The 20,116-nt window shown below is 39.5% G+C and overlaps 1 protein-coding gene across 1 annotated transcript in view; it reads left to right on the forward strand.

Moving 5' to 3' along the window:
- Window positions 1-20,116, forward strand: part of LOC134665260 (Ca(2+)/calmodulin-responsive adenylate cyclase-like) — a 79,791-nt gene that overhangs the window by 50,687 nt on the left and 8,988 nt on the right. Inside the window, exons 7-16 of the mRNA XM_063522157.1 lie at window positions 2,635-2,793; window positions 10,237-10,381; window positions 10,972-11,145; window positions 12,354-12,515; window positions 14,980-15,165; window positions 16,948-17,226; window positions 17,707-17,857; window positions 18,627-18,777; window positions 19,302-19,461; window positions 19,902-19,985. Coding sequence (XP_063378227.1) covers window positions 2,635-2,793; window positions 10,237-10,381; window positions 10,972-11,145; window positions 12,354-12,515; window positions 14,980-15,165; window positions 16,948-17,226; window positions 17,707-17,857; window positions 18,627-18,777; window positions 19,302-19,461; window positions 19,902-19,985 — 1,651 coding nt within the window. The remainder of the gene's footprint in view (window positions 1-2,634; window positions 2,794-10,236; window positions 10,382-10,971; window positions 11,146-12,353; window positions 12,516-14,979; window positions 15,166-16,947; window positions 17,227-17,706; window positions 17,858-18,626; window positions 18,778-19,301; window positions 19,462-19,901; window positions 19,986-20,116) is intronic.

Below are 20,116 nucleotides of genomic sequence, written 5' to 3' on the forward strand. Positions count from 1 at the left end.
TAATTGACTTCCGTTAAATCCCTGTTAAGCCGAAACATCTGTTTCCAGGCTCAACTTTGCAAGCTTTTCGTCGCAGTTATGATTATGACAAAGCTAAATTAACATATCATAATTGTGTTAGGCGGCCTCGGTGCGGATCGGGTCTCGTCGGCCTACGTCAAGTTAGGATTATAATTCAATTTAGTTCGGCACATCACATCAGTGCGTTTGCAACTACTGGATACAAATTACGTATAAATCGTAGTTGTTTACCCACTTAAGCCCTATTTGGCGAGCCAATTACTCACTCAGCATATAATTATGTTTTACACTTAACGGGATGTTTATTTTATTGGTCTCATTACACATATTAAAGTAATTGATGTCGCTACATACTTTTAAAATAGTTTACCTTTTGAGGTTGAACTTAGTAAACCGATCTTCCCATACAGATGTAGTTTAGTCTGGAGTTTGTAGGCAGAGATATTTTATTAAGCAATCTCAGTTTGTGTTTGGCTAGAAGACAGTTCGGCGCTAGGATATTGGATTCCGGCACTCGATAAATATTTTATACATAAAACCGAGCTTCAACAGTAACTTGGTTTGCTTTCACAGTCCGTATTTTGTAACCTCAAACTAATACATACAAGTTCTAAAATTATAACATTCAATATAGGTGAGTTTGTTTGTCTATAATTATATGAGTACAATTAAGTTTGCAGGGGTCCGGATAACCCATATTTGCTCGAGTTTCCTTTCAGTTAGCGTGGCTTTGGCTGTGCTCTTGACAGGGAGCTACTGGAGCGGAATACGGGGCTGTCTTGTAGGCTAATATTATTCTTGTTGACCTACTTTTAATATATTCCAACACAATGCCCAATTAGCTCATTTCCACAATCAACCTATACTCCACAATTTTATCGTTTACCGATTCCTGGAACGACGCTTTCAAAATAAATACCGCTTTTGGTATCCATTTCGTAGACGATTTGTTTCGTTAAGGAGTATTTTTGGCAATTAAAGCAAAAGGGGAATGTTTATGGTTTTAAATAAAAGTATCACAAGAAACAGAGCCTAAAAAAGGGGAATTAAAGCAAGTTCTCTCGGGGCTCTTAATTCGGTCCTGCGAATCTGCCGTCGTCGCTAATGAAAAATTATGCGCGACGAGTTTGCGTCTTGATTAATTTATGTTACGTTAATTGCTCAGCTACCTAATTAATTTACATGCGTTCATTTGGTAACTTCGTGCCTATTGCTTGTTTCCAGAAGGCGGTCTCGAGTTAGAACGTTATAGTTCTGAAGCGGTTTACATTTGTTTATTAGAAGCAATAAATAAGTACTATTAGGTTTATACTGTTTCTAAACACCATAAAAGTAGGTAATAAGCGATCGTATGTCAGGCATTGTGTCGATTAATAACAGACTCCCCGATGTTACACTTTTCATGAATCAAAACGGCCATAAAAACGCCATAACCTCGTTTAATTTGTCGCCAGTAAACCCAGTTGCGGCTGTAAAGATACGCAGTTAAATGAACTCGAGATAATTCATAAATAAGTAAACATTAACTTTGTTAGATCACCTTGTAATTAATAAGTATCGGCCTATTAATAGGCCTGCCATTACACCAGAAAGTTGTTAGAGTAACCTTGCGACATAAAAAGGGAAGTTATTGGATCAAGTGAAAATAAACACGAAATAATTGAGTAGGCTCTAATCGATGTTTTGGCAAAAAGGTTTGGTATTAGAGACGCTTAACAAAGCATAAAATAATTTATTTCCTTCTGTCTGGATTATGAAGCTTTCATCCATTAGGCGCGATGACTTCGCATTTTATCAATATAACTGTATTCGTTATTTGCTTATATTATTTTCGTATAAAGCTTTGAATATCCAACGGGGTATTATACGGGAGAGTAATTGGTTTCAAGCGTTCTGCTATCTTCTCGTAAATACATTGAAAGCATAATACGCACGTGATTTTATGAGGTTTCTGGCTTTTGAAGTTATGTCAGGCGTTTAGTGCGTCAACCTTCGATCGGTCATGGCCAGTCTCGAAATGAAATTGATAGTGCTTCCTTTATGTCTTCGGTGTTTATGAACTTTCTTCGATATTAGGTACATAAAACCATAATGGATGAAGTAGTTATACCTAACAGTTGGTATCGTTAATGCGATCATCGTACTGTTATCAGCGTCTTTGTCTGGCTGGTATTTACAGAATTTAAGCGATTAGTCCGCGTTCGAAACCTGACCGGTCTGAAGAATCGCAGACCAGGCATCTGTTTGAAATACTCTGATTTATACGCAGGAAATCGCCAGTTGATTGCGCGGTTTATTTTACTTACAATTCCTTCATTACATTCTAATCTTGTAGTTCAGTTTCAAATTGTGTTAAATAATAGATTAGGTGTGCGAGTAATCAGGCAGATCAATGCAGTCCACCTACATTGAAACATCTATCTTCTTCGTGTTTATCTAAATGTTTTAAGCGAGCGTTGTATGAGTTTAGACGCGAAGTTTCCCCTGATGTGCATACGGATAAGAAACCAGGAATCGCTTTTGAATTTTTTTAAATCTCTCAATGTGCAACGATCGTAGCAGATCGTGGAAATTTCTTCAATTCATTAAATAAGGATGTACTAATTGTTTCAGATCTGTAGTGGAAGCGACTGACGTACAGCTGAACATGCGCGTGGGCATCCACACGGGTCGCGTGCTGTGCGGCGTGCTGGGCCTGCGCAAGTGGCAGTACGACGTGTGGTCGAACGACGTCACGCTCGCCAACAACATGGAGGCGGGCGGGGAGCCTGGGTACGTGATATGGTCTGAACTTACACTTGCAGGTTGTCGACCAGCTAGGAATAGGGACTCGGATATTTAATTACACAAACGGGTCTACCGCGATATAATTTCATTGTTTTTACCTTTAATTCCGACGTTTCAGTGTGGTCACGGAAAGACCACAAGTGTGTGTGTGTGTGTGTGTGTGTGTGTGTGTGTGTGTGTGTGTGTGGTCTTTCCGTGACCACAGCTTCGGCAACTCAGCTGAAACGTCGGAATTAAAGGTAAAACATTGAAATTATATCGTTTGTGTAATTAAATATGTGTACAAAACGCGAGAGTTTACAAACGTTTGGGCGGCGCGACGTGAAGCGAAGCAGGCGTGGTCAGCATTTGATTTGTGACAAATGTTACAATGTGACAAGCGGGGCAGGGTTAACATTAGTAGAGTGCAGTTATCAAAATTTCTTTGTAATTAATGTTGTTAGGAATAAAAGAGTAATCTTAATTATTCGTAGTTCCGAGCGCAGTGATATTAACATAAGGTTTTTATTTCACATGTGTGTGCCATGTTTTAATTTCTTCCGGAAAATGTCACATAAAAGAAGAAGTACATAACTATGTAAGAATGTATATGTATGTATGGTGGAGCGTCCATAGATTTCTATTCCCTTCATTTCCTTCCCTTCCCTTTCCCTTCGGCTTCAGCTTGATATTCACGCTCTTGGGCTATTTTCTTTAAACTTATGAAGAAAAAGAAAGGGCAACTCAGCTACGGCCTACGAACAATCTAGACGCGCCGCCACTGGAGGTATTCAATCCTGATATACAAGCTATATTGATTGAAATTTATTTTATGTAGGCGCCTACGCTTCGTGAAGCCTTACATGAACCGATGCTACCTAACGCCCACGCTTTGTTTACATCCAGTCCGATCGTTTGAATATCAAACGAAAGTAATACGAGTCTGAAACTAGAAGTCATATCATACCTACAATCAGTGCCGGATTTACCACTAGGCTGAGTAGGCTGAAGCCTAGGGCGGCAGATTTTAGGGGGCGGCAAATTTGGGTAAAAAAAATATTTTATGTGCTGTTCAGATAGGGTAGACCAAAATTTATTTGTAAAATTTAAATAACAAGCATAATTTGTCGATTTTGCTGCCCTCTGTCATGTCAAGACCTTTTTGAAGTACGAAACCCTAAACATGTACCTACCATTTTCTCGAAAAAATTTCGCGCTCGCTACGCTCGGGTTTTCATTTCAGTACCTACATTATTTGTGACCCATCTATCTACATTGTAAAGGGATGGTCGACGATTCTTGTATCTTCGTGGTATTATGGGTTCCGATTTTTTCCTTTTGAAGTACGGAACCCTAAAAATTTACCTAGATACCTACTATTTTCTCGAAAAAATTTCGCGCTCGCTACGCTCGCGTTTTCGTTTAACTAACTACATTTTATTGTGACCCATCTGGCCCCTGTTTCACCAACGTGACAGGTGCGACGAATTGTAAAATCACTGTTGCTGACGTCACAGGCATCCATGGGCTACGGTTACCGCTTACCATCGGGCGGGCCGTATTCCTGTTTGCCACCATCATTGTATTATTAAAAAAAAATTTATGATATCGGAAAAAAACAGATATTTCTCTTGCTAAGTTTATGACAATTGTCACAAGAAACACTACAATTGTCACGAAATTCCGACATATAACTCATTACCTGTCAAGAATTACCTACAATTCTTCTAAATCTTTGACAATTGTCAGAAACTTCGCAGGAGAAATATCTGTTTTATTCCGATATAATAAAGTATTTTAAATAATACAATGATGGTGGCAAACAGGAATACGGCCCGCCCGATGGTAAGTGGTAATCGTAGCCCATGGATGCCTGTGACGTCAGCAACAGTGATTTTACAATTCGTCGCACCTGTCACCGATGTGAAATTGGGGCCTTACCATATCATTGAATGATAGCACAGAATCTAGTAGAACGCCAGCGGTAATGTCCACGCTATCGGAGCAGCTTCCGTCTCCTATACGGTTCATATGCGTCTACCGGATAAAAAGCTAGCGATCCATTTTTATAGCATAGTCTTTCGAGCAGACTCAATGCCAGACCCGACCGAACTCCTTAGCTATATCCAGCCTGACTGCCAATGTCTCACCTTGATTCTCAATAGCCAAAACCCAGCGGTACCCACCGGTCACCGATCAGATCAGGCAAATATAAAGAGGTTGTATCGTCATTGAGTGACAAAAACTGCCCATATAAATCTGTATCTAGAATGTGAAATTTGTGACGTCACCTTATATGCATTTAAATATGGCTATGGTGTGTTACAGTACTATAAAAAAACGCCTCTGATAGGAAAGTACTTTAAAAAACCTATAAGCGAGGCAGATAGGGGCGGCAAAATCGGCATAGCCTACGGGCGGCAAATGTTTAAATCCGGCACTGCCTACAATATATTTACTCTTGAACAAAAGCTCAGGTTATTGTTCATTTGTTATAAGTACGTATCACTAAAATGTCTTACCTATACGTAGAAACACTTTACTGAAAAATATAAAAAAAACACTTCAAATTCAATAACACATAACATTTTGTACAAAGACGAATTTCACCCTTTCTAGAATATTTGAGAAATTGAATGAGAATTAGAGGTTTCTATTTTATTGGTCGTATTTAGCTTTTATCGGTATGAGTAAATTTTGATGTCCGTAATAACCCCGATGTTTGCCACAATACAAATAATAAGAAAGGGTCACTCACTGTAACGATATAATATAAACTCCATCGTGATTCAGAATATATTTTAATAACAAAGGACCGTATAAAGAAAAGCTGCCCCACAACATTCCGAATTGAAATGCTCTCAAAGCAATAATCAGCTCAATGTCTCCAATTCAAGCACTATTTGCATGATCATTATCCTTTTATTTGTGTAGGAGACACTGCAATTGCAGAAAAGGTTAACTGTCTGCTTTAACTTTCTTTTTAATGGACATCGAGTCAAAGTCCCCTTTGTCAGTGACTTTGTAAGAACACTCCTTTGTAATGAAGTACGCATTCACGACTCGAGAACTGCGTGTTTTGTGTTACAATAAGACTAGACTTCTAAGTAATCGATAGCAGTTAAAAAGAAAACCTTGACTGTGAAAATGCGACTGTTTGAAACTGTAATCGAACGAGCGAGCGAAGCGAAGCGAAGTTCTTACATTCGACTTCGGACCGCGGCCGGCTAGCGGCACGTCCCGGCATTTCGATGTTTTTAAGCTGACCTGTCAGAAGATAGTTTGATACTCAAGAACTTAAGTAAATTTGTCCTAATTTAAATGAAATTGGGTAAACGTGTAGTTGAGGGCAGTAAATTATAGTCATTAAATTATGAGCAGGCTTTATCAAGAGGTTATTAAACTAGAAGAGCTTAAAATGCTAAAAAGCTATTTGTGAGGGGTCATGCATTTCTGGTCATCTTTTTTGTAAGAAAGTATGGTCGAGTTTGGTATCAAATTAAAGCGCTCGGCTTGCACTTTTATAATATCGTCTTTAAATTTACCATTTTGAAATAATTAGCAAGATAAAAATAAACATAGTATAGGTATTTGAAATTTGGCAATAAACTATGGAAGGTACAGGTTCTACACTCCATAGGTACAAGAAACATTACGGCTTACCACAGATACAGTTTATTTTAATCTCTATGGTGAATCAGTTAAAGGCTCCACAGAGCTTACAATTATAGTTTGTCAAAGGACTGTCTCGTTTCAAACACAGACAGAGAGAATCATACAATCTTTGTCTTACACCAGTACTAGCACCCGAAAGAAAAGGACGAGTATAGTTTTTTTGTTCTTATTTACTGACAAATTTGATTTTACAACTATATTCGCACACGTTTTCAATCCATTGTCGACTTTAGCCTCGCCACAAGGCCACAGACGTTCGGAATGGGGTTGGCAACTGTCAAAGGTTTGCATAGATGGCGCCATCATAGCTTGCCCCTTTGTCTATGAGATTTGGCTTAAATGACTGGTATCCAGGACATAAATATTCATTACAAACAAAAAATTGACACAATTCTAGGGATTGACAGGGCAAGCTATGCTGGCGCCATCTTCAAAATACTTCGACCGGCCAACCCCATTTTCTGAACGGAATGACATTTGTAGAGCGACGTCCCGTTCCTACCTGTCATTCCGTACGAAAACTGAATGAAAATTCCGAACGTCTGCGGCCAAGGTAAGTGTGCAACAAAATATAGATGAAGATGGCGGCCATGCACTATGTCGTCTATGTCATAAAATCGTCATGGATGTCGTTTTTTAGGTTTTGGGGGGCGCAGATTTCTATGATGATGCCATGCACTATCTCATAAAAGTCGTCATGGATGTCGTTTTACAGGTTTTAGGGGGCCCTGATTTCGAAAATGATGACCATTTTGGAATCCAAAATGGCGGCCATGCACTATGTCATAAAAGTCGTCATGGGTGTCGTTTTATAGGTTTTAGGGGGGCACAGATTTCGAAAATGATGACCATTTCGGATTCCAAAATGGCGGCCATGCACTATGTTATAAAAGTCGTCATATATGTCGTTTTATAGGTTTTAGGGGGGCACAGATTTCGAAAATGATGACCATTTTGGAATCCAACATGGCGGCCATGCACTATGTCATAAAAGTCGTCATGGATGTCGTTTTATAGGTTTTAGGGGGCCCCGATTTCGAAAATGATGACCTTTTTCAATTCCAAAATGGCGGCCATGCACTATGTCATAAAAATCGTCATGGATGTCGTTTTATAGGTTTTGGAGGGCGCAGATTTCGAAAATGATGACCATTTTAGATTGCAAAATGGCGGCCATGCACTACATATATCATAAAAGTCGTCATGGGTGTCGTTTTATAGGTTTTGGGGGGCGCGGATTTCGATAATGATGACCATTTTTTATTCCAAGATGGCGGTCATGCACTATGTCATAAAAGTCATCATGGATGTTGTAGCCGCCGTGCAGGTCAGGATCTCGACGACTCAAATAAAAAGCTTCGATTTGAAGTAAACTATTATAATTTCAATAGGTACTGGTTTTACAAGGGTTCCTCGACTAAACGGTTATATGTAAAAGTGGTGTGGTGATTGTATGGAGGCTGATGCAAGAGTGATTTGCATAATTTGAATGTCCTAAAATAGTGGTTAAAATTTGGGTGCCTCTAATTGGCCGCGATACATAATATGTGGAGCGCTCCTATTGGTGCTTTAGAAAAAGCTTCCAAATACTAGCCGAGCCCGACGGCTGCGTTTAGTTACTGTATTATACAAATAAAGGTTGCGTTCGCAACAGATGTCGTTTTATAGGTTTTGGGGGGCGCAGATTTCGATAATGATGACCATTTTGAATTCTAAAATGGCGGCCATGCACTATGTCATAAAAGTCGTCATGGATGTCGTTTTATAGGTTTTAGGGGGCCCCGATTTCGAAAATGATGACCTTTTTGAATTCCAAAATGGCGGCCATGCACTATGTCATAAAAGTCGCCATGGATGTCGTTTTATAGGTTTTGGAGGGCGCAGATTTCGAAAATGATGACCATTTTAGATTGCAAAATGGTGGCCATGCGTTCGGAATGGGGTTGGCAACTGTCAAAGGTTTGCATAGATGGCGCCATCATAGCTTGCCTCTTTGTCTATGAGATTTGGCTTAAATGACTGGCATCCAGGACATAAATATTCATTACAAACAAAAAATTGACACAATTCTAGGGATTGACAGGGCAAGCTATGCTGGCGCCATCTTCAAAATACTTCGACCGGCCAACCCCATTTTCCGAACGGAATGACATTTGTAGAGCGACGTCCCGTTCCTACCTGTCATTCCGTACGAAAACTGAATGAAAATTCCGAATGTCTGCGGCCAAGGTAAGTGTGCAACAAAATATAGATGAAGATGGCGGCCATGCACTATGTCGTCTATGTCATAAAAGTCATCATGGGTGTCGTTTTATAGGTTTTAGGGGGCGCAGATTTCGAAAATGATGACTATTTTGGAATCCAAGATGGCGGCCATGCACTATGTCATAAAAGTCATCATGGATGTCACTTTTTAGGTTTTAGGGGGCCCTGATTTCGAAAATGATGATCATTTTGGAATCCAAAATGACGGCCATGCAGTATGTCATAAAAGTCGTCATGGATGTCGTTTTACTGGTCATGATCATCATTTTCGAAATCTACACACCTGTTTCAAATAAGGTATAGGTAGATACATCCTAGTAAGTCAACAACATCTATATCTACTATCGAATTGTACTTTTGATAGTAGTACGAAATGTAATCTGAAAGGAGTCAAGTAATATATTCCTGTAATGAGGAATCTACATTGATTCCAATTACTAGTAATTGTAGAATTCGAAAGTTGATTCGTGATTCCTCAAATGGAATTGTACTTAGTAATTCGGTATTGTTAGATTACAAAGTAATCTGGGAATCAGTAATCAGATTACAAAGTAATTTCCAGTAATCGTGGAATCAGGAATCAATTACGAAATGCCCATCTCGGACTAAGTAGCACTGCATTCAATTGATCTTTTTGGCGAACCGCGAGTTCACAGTTCGGGGCGAACTACTAGTTATTGCCAAACACCTAATTTAGCTATAGTTAGAAGTTGTTCAATGCCAGTCAATTATAGACTGGCCAGTGTTAATGAACGCATGCGAGTTGGTCCTTTGATCTGAAGAATCGATCAACGATTGACATGAGCTTATTACTTCCTTTCCACACGATTGATGTCGAATGTCGATTATAGTTGTGATGTAGGTACTTTAATAGGTAGTACAGTATTATGTATGTGAATTATAATATGCTTTGCTTTGGTATTGCTAAGAGTTGATCCAGACTTTTCACATTTGAGAATATAAGTATTATACTCAAGATTACAAATAAGTACAGGTACTTATTTTAGTCTTTTAGTAAGGAATTTACAAGCTTTCTCCTACTACAGTCTCAAACTCTGTTATGCCAGCGTCGACTTGCTACAGGAGCTACAGGCAGTTATCGTTCATCAACCGTAGGTTTTTAGAGCAGGATTCACAATGCCTTCGCAGTATTTATTCGGCAGCCCAATCCTAAAGAACAGCTAAATCTTCTTCTGCTTAAAAGATTTTGTTTATACTGTAAAACGTAATTCAAGACCAAAAAAAGTGAGACAATGTTGCCATTGCAATAATTTGTTTGTAAAATTGTAAATTCCTTTTGATAAATAATCACGCTAAGATAATTTATTCATTAGTAATTTTACTTCTACTATTTAAAAAAGTACTTTTATTTATTTATTTGTACATAAATACAAGACGCGCTAGTAAAAAAGTGGCAACATTTCTTACTTTTTTTGGTCTTGAATTACGTTTTGCAGTATAGATTTAATTATTGACGTCAAGTTATTTATATTTCTTCTTTCATTACAGACGAGTGCACGTAACACAGGCTACATTGGAATGCTTAGGCGGCGCATACGAGGTTGAACCAGGGCACGGTGCCTCGCGCAACGCCTACCTGCGCGACCACTCCATACAAACCTACTTCATCATCCCACCACCGAGGAGAAGAAAAGTCAGTACACCCTACACCTCTAATACGTATTTCATGCCACCAATAAATCATAGGCAGTTAACACTAGTCGGCACGCTGTAATCATTGATAGTAGTGTATTTTTTAGCCACATAGCAGATTTCGATGGGGTCATTCCTTCTATAAAAATATAATTCATGCCATCGTTTGGCACCCGAGTGTTTAAGTATAGGTATGTTGCTAGCGACTGCCATTACATACCTAAATCCACTTTAATTGCGTTGTGCCGAGCGTGATCTGCCTTAAGCTCGACAGACTTGGGACCATCCCAAGAAATATGCAACCATCCTTTGATATAACTGTATAGCCAAAATTATCTTTTCAAGAAGACATGAAGTCACAGCCAAGTTCCCCCAATTTTGTAATATAGACTACCTTGATTGAATGTTAATGGTGCATTGTCTGCATGTCGTCTTTTCGAGTCCATATGTAAACGTGTTCCAGAATGTTCTCAGCATCGCCGTTCTCCTTATTGGTGTTGCATTACCTTAACACTCGAAGCTGTATATAAAATGTAAATATAATGTATGGTGTAATGTGTTAGAGTAAGGAAGCATTTTGCCGGTTTCCAGATGTGTCTGTCGTCGGGCGTGGGCCTGGGCTCGGCGTCGCGACGCAAGCTTTCCTTCAAGAACGTCTCCAACGTCGTCGTTCAGTTGTTGCACTCCATCAAGTTCAACGTGGACGTCCCCTTCTCAAACATGGCCGCCTCGCCGCAAGAACTCAAAGCCAACGCAGCTAGGAAGGTATTTCTTTATCTCTTCAACTCTCTGTTTTCTGTTACAAACTTCGTCTGGCAATTATAGCCTTCTAGAATTGCCAGAAAATGTTTGTAAAATGTTCGTACTTTCTTACACTTTGACGTTTAAAAGTTTCGACTGCACTTTACTGGACATGGCTAAACAGAACAAGGCCGGTGTCCGCGGCTTTTCTTATCCTTCAGAATGTTTCGATCGAGTGATTTAAATTCTCGCTTCGGAGGTTCGCTTCTAATTCTTAAAGGTAAGTTGTCTTTGTTTCTTAAATTCCGTTTTTATTCCCCTATGATCCTATATTTATTTAGCAAATATAATTAACTCAATAAATAGCATAGAGTGTTAGATGTTTATGAGCAGTACTTTGAATAATCATATCAGGTGCTGGGCTCCGTGTGAAAGTCAATAAAATTGATGTCAAAGTAATCGATTGAAGCGCACCTCAACGTGCACCCATTAATTATGCCAATGGATGTTAACGTCAAACACTTGATGTGCATTATTTAGTACCTACTATAGGTAGTACCTATTACCTACATTTATTATTGACTTTCATGGATCCTATCACCTACACAATAATGTCTACGCGATGTGGTAGAAAGAGCATCGCAAAACTTCCCTATTCGTAGTAAGATAGTATTTGTTGATAAATTTAATCTCACCACTCGCTAGTTCTTGCACCATGCTTTTGACGCATTCTATAATTAGTGTACCTACGGAATAACAATTAAGCGTTGGCTGTAGGCTTTAATAACGTCAATTAGAATTCACATTATCTAAACTCAAAACCAGTCATTTACAGTTACATATCAAAGACATTAATACTTGCCTGTATTTTTTTGGTCATAAACTTAGGAAGAAGGTGCTCTTTCTCTCATGTAGGTATGGGTGTATACCTTAGCTAAGGTAAAGGTCCAGCTTATCGAACTATGGCTTGGGGCTACACCTTATATTATTATGTCGAGCCACTCGACACTTCGATGTTGTAAGCAAAGTGTCTCGAAGCTTTTGACATTGTTTTGTATAATGTGTGGTCCACTGTAAGACTAGTTGTAAATATATCAAGGGAAAGATGCATTATGAGCACGCGTGGCGCACACAAAAGTAACATTGAATGGTTCGGTTTGAAGTTTGAAGTATACCGCACATTATCCAAAGGATTGTGAAGGAGGTTGTAGCGGTGTGATCTGGCATGGCAGGTGCTGGACCTGCGGCGCGCGCTGCACGCGGAGCCGGGCTCGGCGGAGGCGCTGCGGCTGGCGGCCATGCGCGCGGAAGACGTGAGCGCGCGGGAGCCCGCGGACCCCTTGCACCAAACCTTCGACGCCGTCATGCACCACGTCCGCTCCACGCACCCCACGGTCCACACGGCCTCATCCATTATACCTACACACCGAGCTTATCCACGCTATACTCACTATACCCTCTCGTCAATAAATAAAAGACAAAAGCGGTTGAGAATATATCGTGAAGTCGTCGAACTAAATCGCATGAAGTATCGAGACAAACCACTCTGGTTTAACGATGCTTTTGGATCAAAATATTATGTAATTGTGATTTATCTCTAATAAATAAAAATCAGCAAGATGCCATACGTTTTGTACTAACTAGACTGTCAAACTTAACGCTCACAATTGACTATCTCGCAAAATATATGGTAGCTTTTTAGCGCCGTAGCCATTTAGTTCAACTTATTAAAACGCTCCACGATAGAGCTCTTCAACTGTGTAGTGTGTACGTATGTAGGTATAACTATTTCCTCGATACCTAGGTAATATACCTGGAATATGCATAAATCTAAAATTGATCGATTGCTATCTAAAAATAGCGCAGATAAGCTCGCAAACATTGCATACATCGCACGGAGCGCACAACACGCAAAGGTTATGTTTACTAAGCCTTGTATGTGCGTTCCGCTCTTGCACCTAGGATTTAAAATACCTATAGTTCTTACTTATAGGTACTTAGCGGTTACAAAGACCATAAGCTATTTCCGCCGAGTTTTATGATTTCCCGCTTACGGATAATTATACGCATAACGAGAGTTGACGATCGCGATGGCGTTTGTTTGTGTGAACACATAACCTCGCTTTATGATTTCCCAGTAGTTAGTTTGAATTTGGATTGATGGATTTCAATAAATTAATGCTGCTTTATCTATTTCAACTTCGCATTTAAGCTTTTTGCGAATCTTGCAGAAAATCCTCGTGTGCGGAAATATTATCATACTTAAGATAAGTTTGGCTTTGCTTCAAAATAATACAAGCATTTGGAAATCCGAGCAGTGCCGGTCCGGATAGACGTTTTGGAATCCGAGCTTTAAACCCTGTGTCACTAGCCCCTCAACTGCACTAAAACTCTGAAAACGTTAGGTATTCAAATGTCACCGGTTAGAAATATCACCATTTTATTTTTCTAAATGTCAGCACAGCACAGACGTTCCGTTACTTGCCCACGTTTCCCTATTTAGTTGCTGGTGTGTTCAAGCTTTCACGTATGTATCTTAAATGTACTTACGCACAAATTGTTGATTTTTATTTCATGGATTGGCCCAAGAAAATGTGAAATTTATTTCAATGTTCTCATAATGAAACCAGTATAAAATAGGGGTAGTGTAATGTAATTTTATGAAATGTCTGGATATGCCAGCAACTAATCTGGTACGTCTGCTCGTTGTTTTTCAGATGTTCCGCCCTTGGACATTAGTTCCACAACAGATACTCGCGGGGACAGTAAGCGCACTGTTGTGTATGTGTACCGTTGTGTCACACCTCCACTGGGCGAAGAGCACTTAATTTTCCAAAACTCTCGATATTGACCTTAAGTAATGTGGTTTCACCTGTTCGGAACACTGAATCGTTGGCACTGTTATAGATAGTCGATGAGGGGAAATAAGAACAAGCTGCGTGAGCACTCAAAATCATTCACTATTCACCATTCCTATTGGGCCTATTTTCTTTCAAAATTGTCGAAATATTATGTGTATTTGAGATAATTTTAAGTTCAGTTTTGTCTGAGAATAAAGCCGAGCGCACTGAACTGTGTTTCACTCGCTGCCCCGACTACGTAGCCACCCGAGCACTAGAGCATGGCATGACTCCCAACTGTCGACTAAATTGCATGGAGTGTCCCTAATATTAGTGTGTTTCCTATTTCACTTAATTTGTTCATGAGTGTTCGATTTAGGTCTGATTTTTAGATGCTAGATGACAAAACTTACTATCTGATAAACAGAGAGGTCGCTTGTGTAAGACTAGCATTTAGCTAAAATTACCTAACTGTTTGATAGCAATTGCAGAATTTAAACCAAACGTGAGAAATTAGTTTAACATTTAATTGATAACTAGTTGATTGAAAAATCAGTCCTTTATAAAGAAATGCTCATGATTGAAAATTATAAATCACTAAGGGTTTTATTTAAGTCTTAAAAATATCTCTCGAAACCCGTCATACATACATATATCTATATCAGATCTGTTGGTACCTATAATTCGTTACGCTGTCTTTGAGAATTCTTCGTATACATGTACAGAGTATCCCCGTAATCGATTAATTCTACAAAACTGTATTTTTGTTTGTAAATACTATGTTTACTTGTATTCTAATGATGTGATGCTGCTTCGGAGCCCGGAACTTTTCCGTTCAAAGGTCAGTTGGAGAAATTAGAATGAAGCATCTTGCCGGCATGCGGTGGACCTGTGTACCCCTCACGACTATCGCCCCACCCTAACCGTTTGAATGTGCAGTTCCTTCATGCCGCATCATCACATCCCCAAAAGTGAGATATAATCACGTCAGTCGCGTTGAACTGAGATGTTTTCACAGAATAAAGTGACGGAGAAGTTCAAGAGGCCGTTGAAGAAGCGTCACTCGTCTGTGTACCACCAGCCGACAAACCGCGTCAACAAGTACCTGGCGCAGGCCATCGACGCGCGCTCCGTGCACCGCGAGAAGGCCACGCATGTGCATCTGCTGACGCTCTGCTTTAAAGATAGCGCTAAGGAAGGACAGGTACTTATCACTTATTTTCATTTCTGATTACAAGCACGGCGCGAGGTATACCCCTAATTTCTCTGTGAGGTTTAGGTATGATTCCTTAATATTATGTAGGTAAGCCGCTGTCATACCATTGAAGTTACGCTCTCATTTCAAAACGACATACCTACTGAAATAACATTAAACTTGGGATGAACATTCTAACGTGACTTCGATTGTATGGGGGCGGCGTTAGGTCGGCGAGAACTTATGACTCTTAACAAATTTTACTTATTCGTATTGGCGCCAAAGGATACAAAGTTGAATGCATAAATAAAATAGGAAGTTTGCAGGTAACTATAGTTCGTTTTTTTAGCATTAGAAATTAGGTAAGCAATCTTGAAGTGTCTTTTAATTGAAAAACACATTTTTAAAATAAGTTAGGCAAATATGTAACAATTATGAATCTAATACGATCATTTATATTCTTCTGCTTTCATAAGTAATAGTTTTTGAATTTTAAAAAGCGTTTTTCAATTAAAAGACATGTCAAGATCGCTTTCCTTCTTGCAAGTTTTTTCTAATGCTAAAAAAAACGAACTATAGTTCCCTACCTATCTACTTGCAAAGGTTTATTTATTCAGCTGCTATCATAAAGAAGTTGACATCCCACTACAAAAGAGAGTGGGTAAACATTCGTTGTGAATCCGTCCAGATATAGTAATTTAATTTGCCTAAACTATTCTATGCACGCGCATTTATAATAAATTACTCCCTGGAATAGCATCTTTTACTTCTACGTGTATCTATTGGTTATCTCGTTTTAGTTTCTCATTGGAATACGAAACACGTTCGGTGTTTCTATACGTGTTTGAGGCACATTACCAGAATTAAGAGCCAATAAAGATGCCGCGGGCATGTAAACTAGGCTATTATTCAAGGGCGATACTTCGACGGAATGGACTACTGAGGTATATTATGTGCATACGTATCTTAAAAACGATCTGAAAATACTTATACGATTTCTTATGCTTGTAATGTAATCAAGGACGCGTTAGAAATGGTGAGTTGGTTTTACCTATTTCTACGCTGTGCTGAGTTGAGATAGGTATAGATTTTCTGAGTAGTACATAATGTCAAGAGTGGAAAGGCGTAGAATAGAGATTCGCTCAATTAACAATTAGCTAGTAAACCGAAACTGACAAGTAATTTCATGCTTTTATTTAAAAAAAATACTAGTTGCATTGTTTGGTGCGTCATTTGGTACGTGGCTAGCTAATGAAAAATAAAACTTTTCGCCATACACCACTACTTCTGTCGCTAATCTTCTTCTTTTAGAGAAAATATAGTTACTTCTTTATTTATTTTATATATTTAGTTATTAATCATCTTTCTATTTAGTCATCGTCATATCGTTTCTATAGGCATAGAATCAGCTTCAAACATTATGTTCTAATAATAAACAAATCCATAAGAAGACCATATTCAACATGCCTATTGATAAACTAATTTCATGGTGCTTGTAATTCTGATAACATTGCCGGTTAGTCAGCTGAAATATGTAGTTTATTCTGAGATTGCTTAGGATCGACGAAAACTAATTGTTTTTTTAACACCATGCACGTGTAATCCAATTGAGACATGAAAAATAGTTATTTCAATACCATGGACTTACAAATAGTTACACTACTATTTCCCACATTTTGTTTGCTAAATTTTATTTTACGTAGAGCGATCCTTATAAGGCCCAGCTTTCAAATTATCAAGTTCCTACACACATAGCTGGAGTACCTATAATACAGGCAATCTGATTTCCAGTATCGTGCATCGACGGACGGTGGTTGGGCGGGCTCGCTCGGCGCCGCACTAGGGGCCGTGGCCGCCGCTGGCGCCCTGCAGGCCGCCATTCTACCCCGCACCACCATCCTCCTGCTACTCTTCGTCACGGCCTTCGCTTGGTCGGCGGCTGTTCTCGCCCTGACGCTAGCTGCGAGACTACGGCTCATACCGTGCGATGTCTCTCGTCCGTTCGCATTGAGGAACGCCATCACAACCTTCACGATTGTGCTGGGATACGCAGTTGGACAGGTCAATGTGGTAAGTAGCCTAAACCACTACGAACCAACTCCACTATTCTTTCGCGTGGTTGGCGGTCGTACTCGCCCTGACCTTTTGGCAGCCAGGCTACGGTTCATATCATGCAATTTCTCTCATATGCTGTGGAACAGGTCAATCACGATTGTGCTAGGATATGCTGTTCGACAGGCCAATTTGGTAAGTAATCTAAATAACTAGGTACCTATTAAGAACCACTTTATTCTGCTATTACTTCGTCACGGTTTTTTAGTTCCTAATCAGCGGTCTTACTCGTTCTTAAACTGGTAACGACACTTCGGCGTATACCGTGAGATATCAGCCATCATTCTGTTTTGAAAATATCCATCACTATTTTTACGATGGTGCTAGTTTTTGCTGCCTGTGGTCTATATGTATACTTAGTCTTCTTTCCATTTTAATATTTTTTCTGCAATCATTAAGCAATGAAAATGAACTGATAATATCTTCTGTTAATTTCAGGTGACGTGTAGAGAAGTAGACGTGTGCCGTAACCTGACGGAGAACGTAACGACTATGGCGGACATCCGAGCTACGTCTGGAGACATAGCCGCCGCGTTATGGAGTAGCACTGATCATCGGGCTTGCCCTGTTCCTCTTTATATCACTTTAGGTATGTAACACAGTAGCCGTTTTCTGTAGCCGTACCATTATTTGACGCTTGACGTTTACGTTAGCGACTGCGTTAATACTGACGTATGGTGCGGAAATGCGATCGAGTTCAAGCAGTCGCTAACGCAAATACGTCATATGCCTACTCGTGGTAGCCGTGCTGAATAGTGCTGATGAATTAAAATTAGGTATTTTAAATTCTTCATGAAGCGCCAAAATGATTTGGTTTGCTATTAGGAATAAATAGTAATGATACACCTTGTTATGTCAATCAATAGCTATGCGCCAGTTCATCTCTGTTATGAGATTTTGCTAAACATCCAATGCCTAATATTCAGCGCAGCGGATGTCACTGTAATAGTTATGCGATACGGACCTAATAGCTGATATACTGGGTACTTACGACTACTGTACTTTTTTTTTTTAACGTCTATAATTTGATGACCAGTCTGGCCTAGTAGGTAGTGACCCTGCCTATGAAGCCGATGGTCCTGGGTTTGAATCCCGGTAAGGGCATTTATTTGTGTGATGATGATATAGAGATATTTTTTTTCCTGAGTCATGTAGGTATTTTATGTATATTATATATATATCGTTCTCTACAGCACAAAGCTTCATGAGCTTACCATGGGGCTTAGTCAATTCGTGTAAAAATGGTCCTATAATATTTTAATATTTATTTAATTCATAATTATTAATTTTGAGCACATTCACATATGATGATGATGATGATGATGACATTCACATAGATATAACAATTATGATTACAGGTTGCTGTCTCAGCATGTTAGCCGTGGCTGTGTTCCTGCGGCTGCCGATCCTGATCAAAGGCATCCTCCTGGCCTTCATGACGGCCGGGTACATGGCCGTCATCATGGCCTACCATAAAGACTTGTTCGACTGCTACGATCTCATGACTGAGTAAGTTCATTGAACAAACTACGATTTCAAGCTACCATGGATATGTAATAAGTATAGCTTCTGCCCGCGACTTCGTCTACGTGGAATGGTGTTGATAAAAACTACCCTATGTCCTTTCTCGTGACCCATACTATCTCCTTACCAGACAAAAATTGTCCAAATCGTTGAAAAGGTAACAGACAGATAGACAGACTTTCGCATTTATAATATTAGTATGGATTTAACATGCAAAAGTATCTGTTACACTGCTAGCTAATTTTACGCTCTCTGTCTCATATTAGTTTTACACTCAACACTCATAATATGTACAATTTTCTACCCCTACTCTACTCGCGTGTTTTGACCTACCTTATACATTATTTGTGAAGGTAGTAAGGTCAAACGGGAGAGCGTTTTATATGTATGTTGCGCGTTGGACGGGACAGGATTTTTTAATACAAAAAGTGCAAGAAAAAGAAAATAATTACAGCCAACCAAACAATATTGAAACGACGATAGTAATTCCATGGTTTATTATATTTCAGACCAGGCATAATCGGGTCAGCTTACGTGGCGTGTGGTTGGACGCTCGCTCTCGCTTTGGCAGTACTGCTGCACGCGCGACAGACTGAGTGGACGGCGCGGCTAGACTTCCTTTGGCAGGCCCAAGCCAGGGATGAGAAGAGAGACATGGATGCCTTACAAGTACGTTTAATAGCCTATTGATACGCTCACTACATACGTACCTTCTTACATTCAGAGGCATTGTGATAGATTAGATCAGTGTTTTACAAACTTTTCATGACGCCACCCCGTTAGTACGAACGAAATGTTTCGCTTATGTTAAGCCTGGCAGAGGCTCCGCGATCCCCCAGGGGGTCGCGACCCAAAGTTTGAAAAACACAGGATTAGATAAACGAATTACTACAGACTGTTGATGAGCGTTAATCGTGAAATGGCGACTTTTCATGATATGCGTAGGAATTTCATGATCTGGCGAATTTTACGATTGGCCGCCGACATATCAAATCTAAGTAACTACCGTGTTTTCCATGTGATTGTTTTTTGTTTGCGTAAGATTCTTATTGATATTTGAGCGTCTATTTTATTTTTTGCCATTTATAATATTTGTTTTGCTACTGCAGGCGTCAAACAGAAGAATATTGTTTAACCTCCTGCCAGCTCACGTGGCGACTCACTTCCTGGACAACCAGTTCCGGACCAACATGGTAACTACTACTCAAGCTTCATTCTAATTGCAATTAACATTCATGCATTATCTCCATTTGAATGCTTTTTTTCATAATTGTTACATATGTGCTTTCTATAACATGATAAACTTACTGACCTACATAGCGAG

Source organism: Cydia fagiglandana, chromosome 6, assembly GCF_963556715.1.
Source record: "Cydia fagiglandana chromosome 6, ilCydFagi1.1, whole genome shotgun sequence".
In the NCBI taxonomy this organism is placed as follows: domain Eukaryota; kingdom Metazoa; phylum Arthropoda; class Insecta; order Lepidoptera; family Tortricidae; genus Cydia; species Cydia fagiglandana.